The 15,199-nt window shown below is 37.4% G+C and overlaps 1 protein-coding gene across 3 annotated transcripts in view; it reads left to right on the plus strand.

Annotated features, from left to right (window-relative positions):
- The window catches only part of LOC136785680 (uncharacterized), a 207,270-nt gene that overhangs the window by 143,090 nt on the left and 48,981 nt on the right, over positions 1 to 15,199 (plus strand). For all 3 annotated transcript variants that reach the window (XM_066746872.1, XM_066746873.1, XM_066746874.1), the window contains exon 5: positions 11,700 to 11,827. In XM_066746872.1, coding sequence (XP_066602969.1) covers positions 11,700 to 11,827 — 128 coding nt within the window. The remainder of the gene's footprint in view (positions 1 to 11,699; positions 11,828 to 15,199) is intronic.

A 15,199-nucleotide genomic window follows, 5' to 3' on the forward strand; every position in this document is an offset into this window, starting at 1 on the left:
TGTACGCGTGTACTCGGCCAGGCTATTGCTGTAATTTATTCCCTGGCTACGCAGATATACAATTCACACTTCGATTAAATTCGTGTCCCGATCTATTACACCCGTGATTTGAATCTCTATAACCTATTTTCGGTTCGATCTTCAAAATACAAATAACTATTTTTCCCAAAGAAAATCATAGTTTAAGGCTTCCATAGGCCTCTTGTAATTTGATTATAAACACAATATATCTTACGATATTTTCCATTTATCCTTTAATCATATAAATGCATTTTCGTAAATTCATTCCTTCTTGCCTCAGACAATGGTTCCTCTTCCGCGCTTCTTCTTCAATATTTCTTTCTTCTTTAATATTCTTTCTTTCTTGCTCCGATGTTCTTTATACCTGCAATATTTTCTTCCATCCTCCTCCATGGTTCTCTTTCTCTTTCATTTCTACATCCTAAACTGCGGCTCCTAGAGGCCCCTTTCTTTTCGTCGTTTGCGCCAGATGCTCTCTTAATTCCACGATTTTATTTCTCTCCCTCCTCTGGCATCCTCCACATCCAACGACTTGACTCGCATTTGGCTAGGGAGTCCGCATCAGTTTGCGTCGAGAGTATCGACCAAGTTACAGTTGCACTCCCATAATTTGCAACAAGCATCCCCTCCTTTGGTCCTGAAACACAAAAATGCCCCGTTGGAAATATGCAATTAGCGTTAATTACAACTTCAAAAACTGGTGATTAATTCGAGTTGAAAAAGAAACATCGATTACTTCACCATGTCTAAATAGATTCGACTTTCTCTACTGAATGTACGATTGAGTTATGTGTTGATATTTTTGTTATGTTTTATTCCCCGTATCTCAGATTTTATTTAATATTATAATAGTAATTCATATCTTGATGATAATTGATAAAATAGAATTCAGTATTCATGACAGGTTAAAAAACTATACCTCTAAATCACTAAAATTAATTTTTTCATAATAGAAAGACGACAACTACATTTTTAGCATTTTATCCGAACTTGAATATGCTTCATTCGTTATTTATGAATTATAATTCATACTCTCTTATTAATTTCTTATTCAATTGTACTTTAATATTTATGTAGTGAAATCAAGTAATAGGGTCGTTCAACGTAGTGCATCGTGTATGAAATCCAAGAGAGATGATTTTGATTAAAGCTGATGAAAGTAGAAAGCAAGGTGGATAAAAGAGCAAAATGTGTGAGAGATGGTGGATTGTTGAAAAGAAGGAAAAAAGTGTGTGTGTGTGTGTGTGTGTGAGAGAGAGAGAGAAGGCTGAGGGGTGAATGATAAGAGTAAATTCATTTTTCTGAAGCCTTTGATGCGATCTCGGCTAATTATTCACGGCTGACACCGGGAACGGATCGACCTACGGAAAACTTTTCATCCGGAAAGTCCAGATGTTCTGGTAAAAAAGATGGAAAATGATATGACAGAGGGTGAGCGTCTATTTGCATTCTTTATACGCCTATTGACCCCATCTTGGCACTCGTGCTTACCTTGAGAGAGCAGCCCTCTTTCCTCACTCTTAAGAACCCCCCTGAAATTAGTAAATTTATCGTGAGTTTCGATAAATTTTAATAAAAAATAAGCAACGTTTTATCGATAGAATCTCACACGTTTAATAACTTTAAATCTTTTGGCAACAATTAGTGGAAAAATCTCGTGAAAAAATCCGCGAGAGTCTTGGCAAATGTTACAATAGAAACCACGTTGGTCCTGCTTGAAATCATATTAAAAATAAAAATAAAAAGTAGCTTATTCCACAAATAAATTCTACAGACCGAGCGTACTTAAAAAATTACAGTTTAATGGCTCGTGAAACTAAGTTTTTCGTCCTAAACGAATCTTGGAAGATATTTTGCTAGTTTTTTGTGGAAAACTGTAGAGAAAAAGAAAAACATGAAAGAATGCGTTTGTTTGAAACTTTAGTTGTCATTTTAAATTTTGCACTTTAATTAACTTATACTTTCCCTTGTGTGCTTTATAATTTTTAAACATTCTTTTTATTACCAGTGTTTTTTTAAATCAATTCATTTTCGTATACTGCAATGTTGATGAAATTTATATAAGAGAAGGATGATAGGAGGTTAATTTAAGAAACTATTCAATAGATGAGGGGTTATAGCCCTCTTTTTCTCTCTTTTTTTTTGCTATGCATCAAAGGGTGCCATAGAATGAGCTATTTAAGAGTTAATCGACATATCCAGTATGATGAAATTCATATAAAGAGGGGGGATGGGAGGGATGGGAGGCACACTCTATTATAAATAAAAAATTAACAAAGACGTTTACATTGGAAATTCGATGATTGGTTATTTTTAAACTTTAAAAAAGGATTGCAGAGAAGAAGGAGTAGACGTCTTGCTAGACATCGAAGGGTGTCGTAGGGTGAGTTGTTTAAGGGTTGTTTGACAGAGATATCTAGTGTATATATGAAAGTGTCCGCAGCGGCAAAGCTAGCAGACACGAGACAGCCCTTACACCTATCACGTGACGATACACTCTCATTAAAATTCATAAGGCTCCTCACCCATTCCCACTTTAGCACCCCACCTACCGTATGAGCTGCATATTATATATTTATAGATGCCCCCGGGCTCCGGATATACGTAAGCAGCCCCCACTATAGGTGTCTATGCTATTCGACGCATACACTCAAACACCTGTGTCGCATACCCATCGACGTCACAAACACTTGCACATACTCGTACAGGTAAATGGCCGTATAGTGTCTATTCTTCGCCGAAACTCATACAAGCAGAGATAAACGTATGCAAAAACGATACAGGCATATCTATAAAAGACAAGTGGTTTCCGAAAATCTTCTATAAAGAACTTTATTAATAATGCATTTTAAGAAACATTGCAATATTGTTCTTTACAAAATTTAAAATTAAAAAGCTATTTTACATTTTTCGATACAGAGTAAAAAGCTCGAGTATTTTTATACTGTCTTATATACAATTGGTCAACTTTAATCTTGAATAATTGAAGAAATACTTATTGGATGTGAAAGTAGCAAAGGGATTTTTTGTTTAAACTTTTACGAGGACTAGCACTATGCACTTTTCATTATTACTCAGAGACACTTCGTGTTGATTTACATCTAAATTCAGGCTAAATCTGCTCGTATGTAAAGATGGATGCGCAATGCGCAGGTGTTACGTGTTCATAAATTTAAAGACACGATACTCTCCTAGGCTGGACTTCATTTTAGATAGTGCATCAAGTTCAATTACATTTTCCTCTATGCTAACTGTAGACAAAATTGAATTAAATACGCCTTTTAATACGTGCTTTTCCCCACGTGTAATCCTGTCGTTAAAACCCGAGAAGAAGTTGAATAAAACTAATCGTGTATGTTTGTATTCAGAATTCTAATTTACCAGGTGATTCTGAAAAAGTTGAATAAAATATCTGCTAAAATTAAATGAAGTTAATAAAGAAATTTAATAAAGCTTAGATCAATTTTTAAATTAAGTTTTAGTAAATTAAAATAATTAATACTTTAACGCGCGAGCGATAAAATTCGACGGTCGTTGGTTACTATAGCGAGAAATCTTAGTTAAACGAGAAACATTTGAGGCTGATTTAAGGCAAATTTTAGAGGAGCATCAGTTGACCGTCATTGCGAACTGGCGCAGCTGGGAATTAATCTGGTAATAAATTCCGCAAGTTGGTCTTGATGATTAGTAGTTTCCGGGGTGCCACTTCACTTGCCTGATGATGTTGCTGCAGCCTGAGGACTTACACTTACGCACGGCCAAGTTCAGTCGGTACTTCCGGTTATACACGCGTGCACGCATTCCTTTACGAGGGGTGGAAGTTTCATCCTCGGCACGCGCCGCCACGACAAATTATACCAACGGGGTCGGATTAAAAGCACCCAGTTGAATATAACTTTTCCTTTGACATTGACAAGATCGCTTCAAAATGTATACAACTTATTTAATAAACTATATCGTTTCTCGCGCTTATTTACGAAAATCCAATAAAATCATCCTAACATTCGTCAGGATTTAGCAATACATTTTTTAGTGCAATGAAAACCGATAAAAAAAACTGCTGGGGTGTATCATTCTGGCTGTAAATGAAACCTCTGATTACATGCAGTAGAGTATAACTCGATAATAATAAAGACAAAAATTACGTGAAGCTAATAGAGCTTCAAGTCAAAGACAGATTATTTTTTATTACTATAGTGATTTGTTAATTGCGAATAAACTCTTCAATTTATTTATAATTAAGTATATATATATATATATAGTACATATGTAGAAGGTCTTAAGTTAACTTATGCTAAACCTATAAATTTATGTATAAGATGAAACACTGTAAAAATAAAATTCTTATAATATATCTACGGCGCTTCCTGTTCATATAACTACGTAATCAATTTTTCTTATCAGTCAAACATCGCTTATGCAATCCAGAGATTAATATGAAACTTCGTAGTACTTAATTTTTAATACAATTCATAATTTCATAATAAGTACAATATTATAAAATTGTACAAGAATTTTATTCTTAAAATCATTCAGTCAAGAGAATTTATCAGTTTAGCACGAGCAACCACCATGTAACCACACATATATTTCCTTGAAGGTTTTCGGGTGGAATTAGGGCTGGGAAGACCATGAAGCAAACAGAGACATTCCTGACTCCGCATATATCAAGTTTCCCATTGCTCACTGTCCCCCAGATCTTTCGAGCCAAGTTTAATGTCGGCTGACTAATTGAAAGCTCCGTGACGAGCTTACCGGAAGCACTTGTCGAGAAGCCACCACGTATATCCAAGCTGCATCAAGCTACCCACTCCCTGTTGAGGATTAACAGGATCTCTAAAGGAACCTCCCTCAATTTTTTTTTCCTATTTTTAACAAGTTCCTACACCATCTTACGAATTCCTCAATCCTCTTAACAATCACCACATCGATTTAAGACTGATGCCGAACAAACTAATCAGTTTATCGTTCGCGTTCAGTAATTACATTATTTACCGACAATTAAAACCCTTTGCCACCCTGGAAATTTCCAATATGAACCCTCAGCAATGGAACATCGATTTTCGTAATTTAAAAAACATTTTTTAAAGTTACGTAATATAGCAACTCATATTGCAATATCACCATTCTTGCGACAACATGCCTGTAAAATTTAATTAAACCGAGGCGATTGTTGAGGATTTCGAGATTATAATGAAAAATGAGGTATATGACGTTTCAGTTATTTCTTGGGGAAATATTTTGGAGGGGAAATGCTCGGAGCTACGGTGCATACGCGGTCACATTATTTAATACAGCTGCAGGATACGTGCATCCGTAGAATCCTCGGAACTGTTTTCCTTTTGCGAGGGGGAAGATCGGAGGCCAACCAGGAGAATGCGGTCGCGTGAACATCGACAAAAGTTATGCATAGCCCCCGTCGAAACGCTACTGAATAATGTATATGCGCCCATAGAATGGTCCACGAATGATTAATGATACTGACCCCCACCCTGCAGCCCCAAAGTCCACTTTTTACCCCCTTTCTCGCGCATCCTTCGATTTTCCTACGATTCCTTTGCCCTGATCACCGACAACCCTTTCTCGATCAATTTCTCTAGGACGTTTAACCCTTTAATCAAGACTGCATTCTTAAAAGCGGGTCAAATCTCGATCTACCCTGCAATGCAGTTCACGAGTAGTTTTAAAAAATTGGCTAGGAAATGACGTAAGTGTTTATGCTAGAATTATGGATAAATTGTTATAATAAAGGCTGATAAAATTTCGATAATAATATTGCAGTGGTGTAATTCGATGACGACTTTTTTCAACTGGACAAACCCTTCATTACTGCAACGGGTCATTGCACGATTTTTGAATTTTTTGCGACACGTGGAAAGATGTGCATTCTTGTTCACACAAATGAAACGCATACATGTGCGATTGGCACGTTTCACACACATACTGGAATGGACTCACACCGTAGGTAGTTTATGCAGCCGAGTGCGTGAAGGGCCACGTGAGCGTACTTAGCACCCCTACGGAACAAGACCACTCGACCAGCACGTACCAAATACTTCAGACATACCACCACCCTGCTAAATCATTACCGCACGTACACACGATAGGCGTCCGAGGTATTTCAGGAAGTCAGCACGAAAAACCAGTTCCCCAATACTTCCAAGTGCAGAAATAAATCTAATAATATATTCACGAAAATCTGGCAGTAATCTTCATTATACCTTCTTCGGTTTTGGTGTGCTGCAACATCAATTAGTCCTTTACTTATTAATTTTATACACTGTGACACTTGTCTCGATTAAAATTTAAACAAAATTTGTGTTTTTGTTGTTTTCATTAAACCGTTGTAGAAGCTTTTCGGTCTCTGCAGTCTTCTCTATTATTTATGGTACAAATAGTAATGCAGTGGTGCAGCATTACGAGAGTTCAGCGATGTATTTTATGGTGTGACGAAGGTTGCGATAATATTTATTTATTAAGAGAGTAAAAGCAATTATTCGGGAAGATGTTTAATGAATGAAGAATGAGCTGAAGAGAAAAACGTGGAAACGAGTAAAAAATAATTTCCGCAACGCGTTGGAAATAACTTTTATACTCTCTGGAGCTGCGATGTTATTACGGTGGTCGTCCAGGAAGTGGAGAGAGTAAGGAAAATTGCATGGAGGAACAGGAGAAAAATAGACGAAAACGTGTCACACGATACTCTGGCGTATGTATAGCGTGTTTCAAAATCCGCAGCGGAATGTGGGTGGAGCTTACGACCTAAAATAAAATGGCGTGTGACCAAATTCCTTTATCACGGTTCCCTTTATATTGATTTAATATTCTACACAGCAGCATTTGCATAAATAGCCACGCTTTTTTTGGATTCATTTCTTGGAAGAGTCGCAAGAAAATATTCAAATAAATTATTTTCATCCTGTACACGAATATTCCTCGACGATCATTAATTTCTTTGCATTATTCCGCGCAATGAACTCAATAAGATTCTTACAAATTATTCTTTATCAAGCTTTTTTCCAAACAAGAGTTTTTTCTCTGCTTTAAATATAGTACGTTCCCAGACTTATCAAGTTTTAACCGGAAATTTTCTTGAAAATTCCCTTGAAGTTCATTTGTCTTTAGCACACAAACCTTTCATTACAGCAGAATTTTTTCAGATAAATTTTCACTCTATCGTAATTGTGGAAAGGTTATGGGAAATGTTCTGTGAATAAATATGAATAAAATATGAGGGAAATATTTGTATCGTGATACGCGATTAATAGGATATATGGTGCGTTGAAACATCATGATTTTCATAAGGAGCTGCAATTTTTATCGAACTCGAAATGGTGAATTGGAGAATTTTTTGCATTCGGTTTGGTTTCGCGATTTTCAATCCAACGGAATGTTCTTTAAATTCGCTTCTCTTCAGCAAACAAGCCTTTCATGATCGAGCTTTACGGTGCGTAGATAGAAGACCAGCCAGCACTTTGCGCTCGGAGTAAATAGCCGGGCTGAAATAACTCCATCCTGTATAAAGTGAGCTCACGTTTTCCTCCAGTACACTTTGTACGATGAAAAAATACCAGCCACGTGTGTATTCACGTGCACGCATTTATCCCCCTTTCTGACCCTCAAAAACCTGCAGATACGTCGCATTATAATATCGTGCAAACGTGCCTAATGTATATTATTGTTAATTATATATTAACTTGGTCCAGAGCTACAGCTTTTAAAATTCCTTTTTACAGATGTTAGATAACTTTACAGCCATTTCAGCTTTCATGCAAGGGAAACGAATTTTTAGAATAACGTAGTATTTTTATACAAATAGTCCTAAATGATTTATTAAATAAAATATGAAAAATATAAGAGGAAATGTTTGTACGGCGCGATCGCCAGTGGCCTTCGTCCATTCTCGAGTAAACGCTAAAGTTCGTAAGTCAATTGGATACAGTCTTTGAGAAGTTTTATTTGTTCGGGATGCATCGACGTGTCTCGCTTCTTACGGGAAAGAAGAAAGTACATTTTGGTCCTCAATCGTTTTCCAAACGTCGCAGAAAAGTGGAAACTGATAAAAGAAAAGAAACCGTAACAAAGGTTCGACGCAATACCTCTATATGAATTGGTTTTCCCCCCAGAAAGCTTCTCTAGTTGGGAATAAGATTCAAACAATGGCAAAAATAATTTTCGTCTATTTGAATGGGAAACACAAAATCTTTAGAGGATTCGATTGAAATTAAATCAAATTTCTTTGCAGTTTTGAAGAAAGGAACATACTTATAAGTATATTATCATAACATTAATATCATGGGTGATTAAAAATTCATTTTAAAATTTAGACAAATGCGATGTCGGAATTTCAATGGGAAATAAATCATTTCTGTTACTCGTCGAATTAAATCCGCTGCTATATCGCTGCTCCACGATTTTTATAGTTAAATCGACTAAATTTTCTGTTCACTGGCTCCATTATTGAATCACTGGCGAATTGGATAGCTTCATGGTTATGCACGATATATATTTTACGGAAATATTTACCGATTGAACAGTTTATAACTATCATTCGCCAGCTACCCATAATTACCATCAATTATTATTAATTATAAATAACATCATACATTTATAATTCTACTCGTGTATCAGGATAAATTCCAACGTCCTGCGAAATGTGTCGCGTATATATATCTAAATTCTTTACCTCTCTCTCTCTCCTTTTTCCTCGACCGACCGTTTAACGGTCAAAAATTTGCTAAAGTTCTGCCATAAAATCTGTGAGACGTAGAGTAAAATTTGAAGATTATGGAGGCCTATGTGCATTTGCCTTCGAAAGAAATATTGCTCCTCGTGGTGAAATCAATTCCGGTAAACTCGGATGGGCCCGCGTTCTCTTAGCTGCACTCCGGATAATACCGAGAGTGCATCCGAATGTCCCTGGTCTCGAATCGGAAGATTTATATTGGAGTTATTATTCGTGCTTTTCAAAATTTCAAGACGTCCTCCATCGGATTTATTCCGGTATGGTGCCTAGGATTTACATAATGTACCCGAGAGAGCAAGAAATATGAGGTAAACGTAGATACAAATAGAGCGAAATGGTTATGGCCATCTTTATACTTATGATATAATTGTTACAAACATTACACGCGAGTCTCTCGAGAGACATCGCGAATGTAAAACACGTACGATGCACTATATGTATATATATATATATATATATTTATATGTATACTTACATTGATTAGTAGAGTATATAAAAATACGTAACAAATGTAACTGCATATACAAGTGAGAAATAATAAAATAATAGATAAAAGTCTCGGAATATTGCAGGAAAATGCAAGTGACGTAATAAAGCAGTATGAAATTATGGAATTGAAGAGATTATACATATATGTATGTGCGTGTACATCGTTAATCGTAATCGAATAGCACGTTTGTCGATAAAAACGAGGATCAACAAAGGCTCGTTAAAAATCTGGTGGGAAATATCGATGAAAACACTGAGAGGTTTGGTGGCTTTTTAACGTATACGGCGCAAAGCGCTTGTTTATAATAGTTGTTTGTTTGCAAAGCGCTTGAAAAGCTCCATTAGATCAGTTCGGAGTAGTTTGGTATAATTGGCTGGAGTCCACTTTCCATGCATATGAGGTCATGCAAAAGAGAAGTTGGTCCGAGATTCAGTGGAGCATGCAAACTCGAATGTGTGTTACGATTATCGTCCCGCCCCCTTGAAATCGCAGTGACGGGGTCCTGGAGGGGTCGTCGAATGTTTTCAGCAACGGAATTTCGAGGAACGTCGCATCCAGGAATACGGCGACGTCGTTTCCGTGTTCGTTCAACGATCCCCATTCCGTCTCCTTACGTGAATGCATTTGCTGCATCCAGAAATGTCCTTGCAGAAATGTCCTTGCGCCACAGGAATAAGAGACCGGCCTCCCGACACTTTTCAATGCTTCCCACTCGCACAGACTGGCTGCTCCTCCCTCAGATTTGTTCGCGCATAAAATTCATGGATCATTTCGCGCGATTGCCAATGCCACGTTGCACGTTGAGCACGTTTCTTCATAAAAAAGGCAAATATACATTACGCTATATATATTTTTTTCAGTGGATTTTTTATTTCCCAATTAAACAGGCAAACTCGTTAGTCGATAAAATCGTTGCTGCAGTAATATATCGTTCCTTTCGTCCCATGATTTTGCTTATTACCGATTGACTCGCACAGAGTCCTGCATGGAGAATTTCTTAAAATATTAATATCATTATAAAATCTGCTTTAAATGGTGGAAGAGGGGTGGTGAATGGGTGATAAATACACGAATTAAGCAATAAATTGGTCAGAGACACTGAGCGAAGGAATTTGCTAAAATTTTCGAATGGACCTGTAGCTTGTTATCTGGCTACGCCCCCTAGAGATTGATTCGAAAAAAGTGACAATTCGCTGTATCATAATGCAGCAAAGAATACTACAGCAAGTTAGATGAAAATATATATGAGTATATCGATGGCCGTACGGCAATTTCGTGGCTTCCAAGTTTATGTCGATCTCGTAAATAAATCACAGCTGCACACACAGATGTGCATGCCTGCATGATCCGGTAGGAAAAAGAATACGATGGTGGGGGTAAGGGGTTTTGCGAGTCCAAGAGAAGGAAGGAGAACGAGATTCATGGCCATGGCTTAGAATCTCGCACAAAGAGCCGCGGTTACACGTGTACACCTGGCGTATATTTCAAGATGGTCGATAAACCGCCTTTACCCTCTTTTTCTCTCGCAGGCTACACGCGCACAGTTTTCTTGGCAGGAAAAGCCGAAATCCCGGCAAATTGAATAAAAGTTGATTTATACCTTGAACGTAATGAATACTAGCACCCCTCTCTCCCTCTTTCTCCCTCGCTTTCACTCTTCTCGTCAGTTGGGCAGCCTCGTCAGCTGTGTGCCAAGTCTAGTTTTAATATTAAGTATAGCTCTTAAAGTTTCGGAAAAATTGACAAATTCCACGAGTAAATCTTATTTCACGAGAAGTTATTATTACGCGTACCCCGACTCTCCGGTCAAACTATAAATCTTCAATCTTTCATTGGCCTCGATTCTTTATTGCATCGTCTGATAAACGTAAATGGTGATTTAATAATAAAGAACGGAGCATCCAATCGAGTTACGCGTAAAAGTTGGGCAATTTTCGACAAATTGTTTCGATCCAAGTTTTATTAATAAGTGAATTTAAATTGAGTGCAAGAAGCAGCAAGAGCGGCAGCAGCACACAAAACTACAGAACGAATTTAATTAAACTGTGCAGTAATCGCCGAACGTCTTGGCTCAAACAGCACTTTAATTGAATAAGTACAACTAGTGGTAAATTTGTTTACAGTTGAAAACGAGTTCAAAGGATACAGTCAGTATTTACAGTGGGACGCCAATGTGGATAATTAGTTTATAACGAATAAAGTTTTCAGGCACATCAATGGAGGGCCTTACGTGTGTTAGAGGCAAATGAAACTAATATGCCATCTGCTTAGTAGTTATAGCAGAAGGAAAACTCTATATAAATTACCTTAAATTGCTTGAGAAATCCTTTAACGTTAATGCAAGTGTTCTATGCTGTTATTTAATCTTGAAAATAACACGTCTTATTTATTTAATTTCTAGCAAATTTTAAGAACTGCGAAAACAATTGTTACTTGTTTCAGGGATTCCTGTCATGATTCGTGGACCCAGCTGCGCTTGACGCCAATGTTTGGTTGCATTTGCCCAAATAACCATATGAAAAGGCGCTGCGACAAGATTTTCTCCACAGTCAACCACAACCCCTGCGTGGGTAAGTAAAATAAAACGCTGTGTGCAGTAGACCAAAAATTGGCATTAAGCATTTTTTTAATCTTCTCTAGATGTATTTATATTACTATATTTACCTTGTTATCATCATTATCATTATTATTATATAGGTACAGACACGTATATGTGTATTCGTATACTGCCTACATATACGTAATGTAAATAATTGCGTATATATTTTTTTATCTATTCATTTAAACGTTTAAATAATTTTTAAGATATATTTTTTTACATATATATAGTTACTGCTGCTACATTATTGTTATAGTACGTATATTATTTAACCCGTGTTTTTCAAGTAAGATTTAGCACTTTGTTGAAAAGCGACTGTCGATGTTGTGACGTAAATTTTTCAATTACGAGTTTTTACTTTCGTCAGATTTTTTGTCAGATTTTTCTTGTGTATCTCTCTACTGTACCAGTGTATCTGTACAAAGCTCTACTGTTTTATGATCGTTGTGCCCGCCAGAAACCAAAGTCCGGCCGATCCTGGGTGAAACGAGTGTGTGGTGAGGATAAAGGCAACGTCAATTTGTTAATTGAAAATTTTAAGATAATGGCTAATTTTTGTATTAGTCGAAAATAGTGAATGAGTCATTGTGTGTGTGTGTGTGTGTGTGTGTATAATAGGCAATCGAGAATAATAAAAAAATTATTTAAAAATAGAATATTTTCATTACTCTTTTTAAAAATTGAATGTCGTAATAATAAGAACATATCGGTGCAATTACCGTTAACGATACTGCGCGTTGTTTGCTCATCTGAGAAGGCACGTTATGGCATCCCTACGGATAAGCTTCTCTCTCCTTAATTAACTGTCGGCTGCCGCTATCGAGATATAAGATAAGGATTTCATCGCATTCGTATAGCAGTTTCGTAATTTCACCCCTCCGAAAGCTTCTCTGTAATGACATTTTCCGCATTTTTACCATTGTCACCGTCAAGTAAAGTCCCCCGGAATTATTTCGCCATTAAGAAATATCGCGCGGCCTTGACACGCGGTAATTATCTCCCGCTATTATTCCTCTCGCGAAAGCAGCTTTTATTTTAACCGAGAAATTCTCCAATTTTCATTCGTTAAATTGTAAAGCGTGATAAATTGCATTATATTCTGATAACATTGATAAGAGTTCAAATAAATTGAAATTGTATTATTCGGCGATATAGGTGGAAATGGGTCAATGAGAATTGTTTATGCTTAACAGTACCGGTTGAACGCGTTTTATCGAGATTTCAACCTGTAAATTTATTCATTTTTCTCGAGCTTCGCAAGAGAGCTCCAAATTAGCTGTTGCAATTTATTGGAATATTCGTTTATCAGTTTCTTGGACAAATTTGATTAACGATTTTTGGTTAATTGAATTAAATTAGATTCGGCGAATAGAGGATAATAATTTAATAATGCAGAGCGAGTTGAGAAATTAGACCATGTATAAAGTGGATAAAGTGGATAAAGCGAGAAATCGGTAACGAGTAGGAGATGTAGGATGAGAATAAAATTGTAAGACAGATAGAAGGGGAGTGGTAGGTTATAGGAGGGAAGGGGGCATTAGTGAGAAAAACCACGTGTGAAAAGGTCTTTTGGTGGTAAACGTCTATTTTCCAAGGGCTTTTCGATCATAGTAGATGAAGCCGTGGCAAGAGAAACGGATCGAAAGTCGATTGTCGGGATTCCCTTTGGCACGTAGAGACTTTATGAATTTTTAAAGGGAACTCCTGGAACACGAGGAATTCGCGAGCCTTTGATCTTTGCCGCTTACCCAGGATCGGCAAGGCGCCGCCGCTTCTATTCGTGGCTCGCGCAGTGGTAATTTCTCGCATTGTTCAGACCAGTAGAAAGAGGAGAGACAGCGCCGCCGTACCAAAGGAGCTCATTACAGGATTAAAGTAGCACTGGCGCAAACTTCCCAAGAAACTCCAATTTTCTATAATAAACTTTTTAATTATGTTATACACGCAAAATTCAATTTATTTGTGCAAATTAAAATTATTTGCGATTCTCAGTGATAACAATGAGCATTGATCAGACGGGCTTATAATGAAAGCTTGATTCAACGAACGTGCTTTAATCCTGTTTTGGAATGGTATAAGTGTATTAGTTTTGGACGCGCATGCGCGTGCTTTACACGCGTGAGTTCCTTCCATTGATGATGGGTAAAAGCCAGGTGATTATCATGCCTACTTTTACACAGCTATATACGGCTGCCTCGCTATCTCTCCGAGGTAAACCGCTTTGGACAAGTCCCGATTAGTCAAATAAGAATTTCTTTTTCAAGATCAATTGTTCGTATGTACATGAACACGACGTGAAACCAACACGTTTCAAGATTTTTAAAAACATATTGGAATACGTATAATTATAAGAATTGATTGAACGTGTATGAAAAATAATTGTAATGAAAATTCCTACAGTTCCCTGCGCAAAAGAAATAAGAACATGGAGGATAGGTAATCCTGATCGGGAGCTTCAAATTTAGTGAATTCTACTTGGGTACTAGTGTACCATCTCTCTCTCTATCTCTATCTCTCCCTCTCCCTCCCTTGCGAAATGTAATTCATTTTTCAATTTGTCTTTTTTTTTTTTTTTTTTTTTTTTTTAGAGAGATGACGCAATTTGTGTATGGATGAGGGGGAGAACAGGAGGATTGGAGTAGAATTAGTTTCGGCTGGGAAAGAAGAAATTCCAGCTGGAAAAGAGTGGAGGGTGGGAGAGTATAAGAGATATGGGAGGGGTAAAAATGTAGAGAGTATGGAGAGAGAGAGGATTATAAATAAAAGTAAGAGAAAGAGAGAGAAGGAGGAGTGGGGGGGGGGGGATTTGCCAGTGTTATCCTGGTGGTTGGAGGAAAACCAAAGTCCTGTTCGGTACAATGAGGTCCTTGAGGATCCATGAATCCCGAGGAAGACGTCCGGTGCAAGGAGAGGGGAGGAGCGTGGATCGATCCTGGAAATCCTGAAATTCGAGGGAACGTCTGCACGAGCAGTTACGCGCACCATCCCCCCGAGAATGCATTCTATCCGAAGGACTAGCCATTCGAAATCGGCCAAGTCCTCTGGCCCTTTCATCCTGCCAAGGACGCGGACCTTTCCAAACGACAAATTATCATACGTGTCCTTTAGCTTGTGCCTCCCCTCGATTTATTCATGCGAAGCCTGGTCCTCCACTGAGCTTGCTTAGCCTCTACTTATGGCAAATAGACTAGCGTTCTTTCCTTGTAAAACTGAACCATCAAATTTCGTTCCAGAACAAACTGGACAATTTAAGTCCTTTCAGAAAAAATCTAAGTTTTCTTCCACTATTTAAAATATTCTTCCTCGCGAACGTGCCTGATTTTAAAGCATCAGAATTTGCGAA

The sequence above is a fragment of the Prorops nasuta genome, unplaced genomic scaffold (genome assembly GCF_024137725.1).
Source record: "Prorops nasuta isolate Cenicafe-Biocafe unplaced genomic scaffold, Cenicafe_Pnas_1.2 PNAS00003, whole genome shotgun sequence".
Taxonomy (NCBI): Eukaryota; Metazoa; Arthropoda; class Insecta; order Hymenoptera; family Bethylidae; genus Prorops; species Prorops nasuta.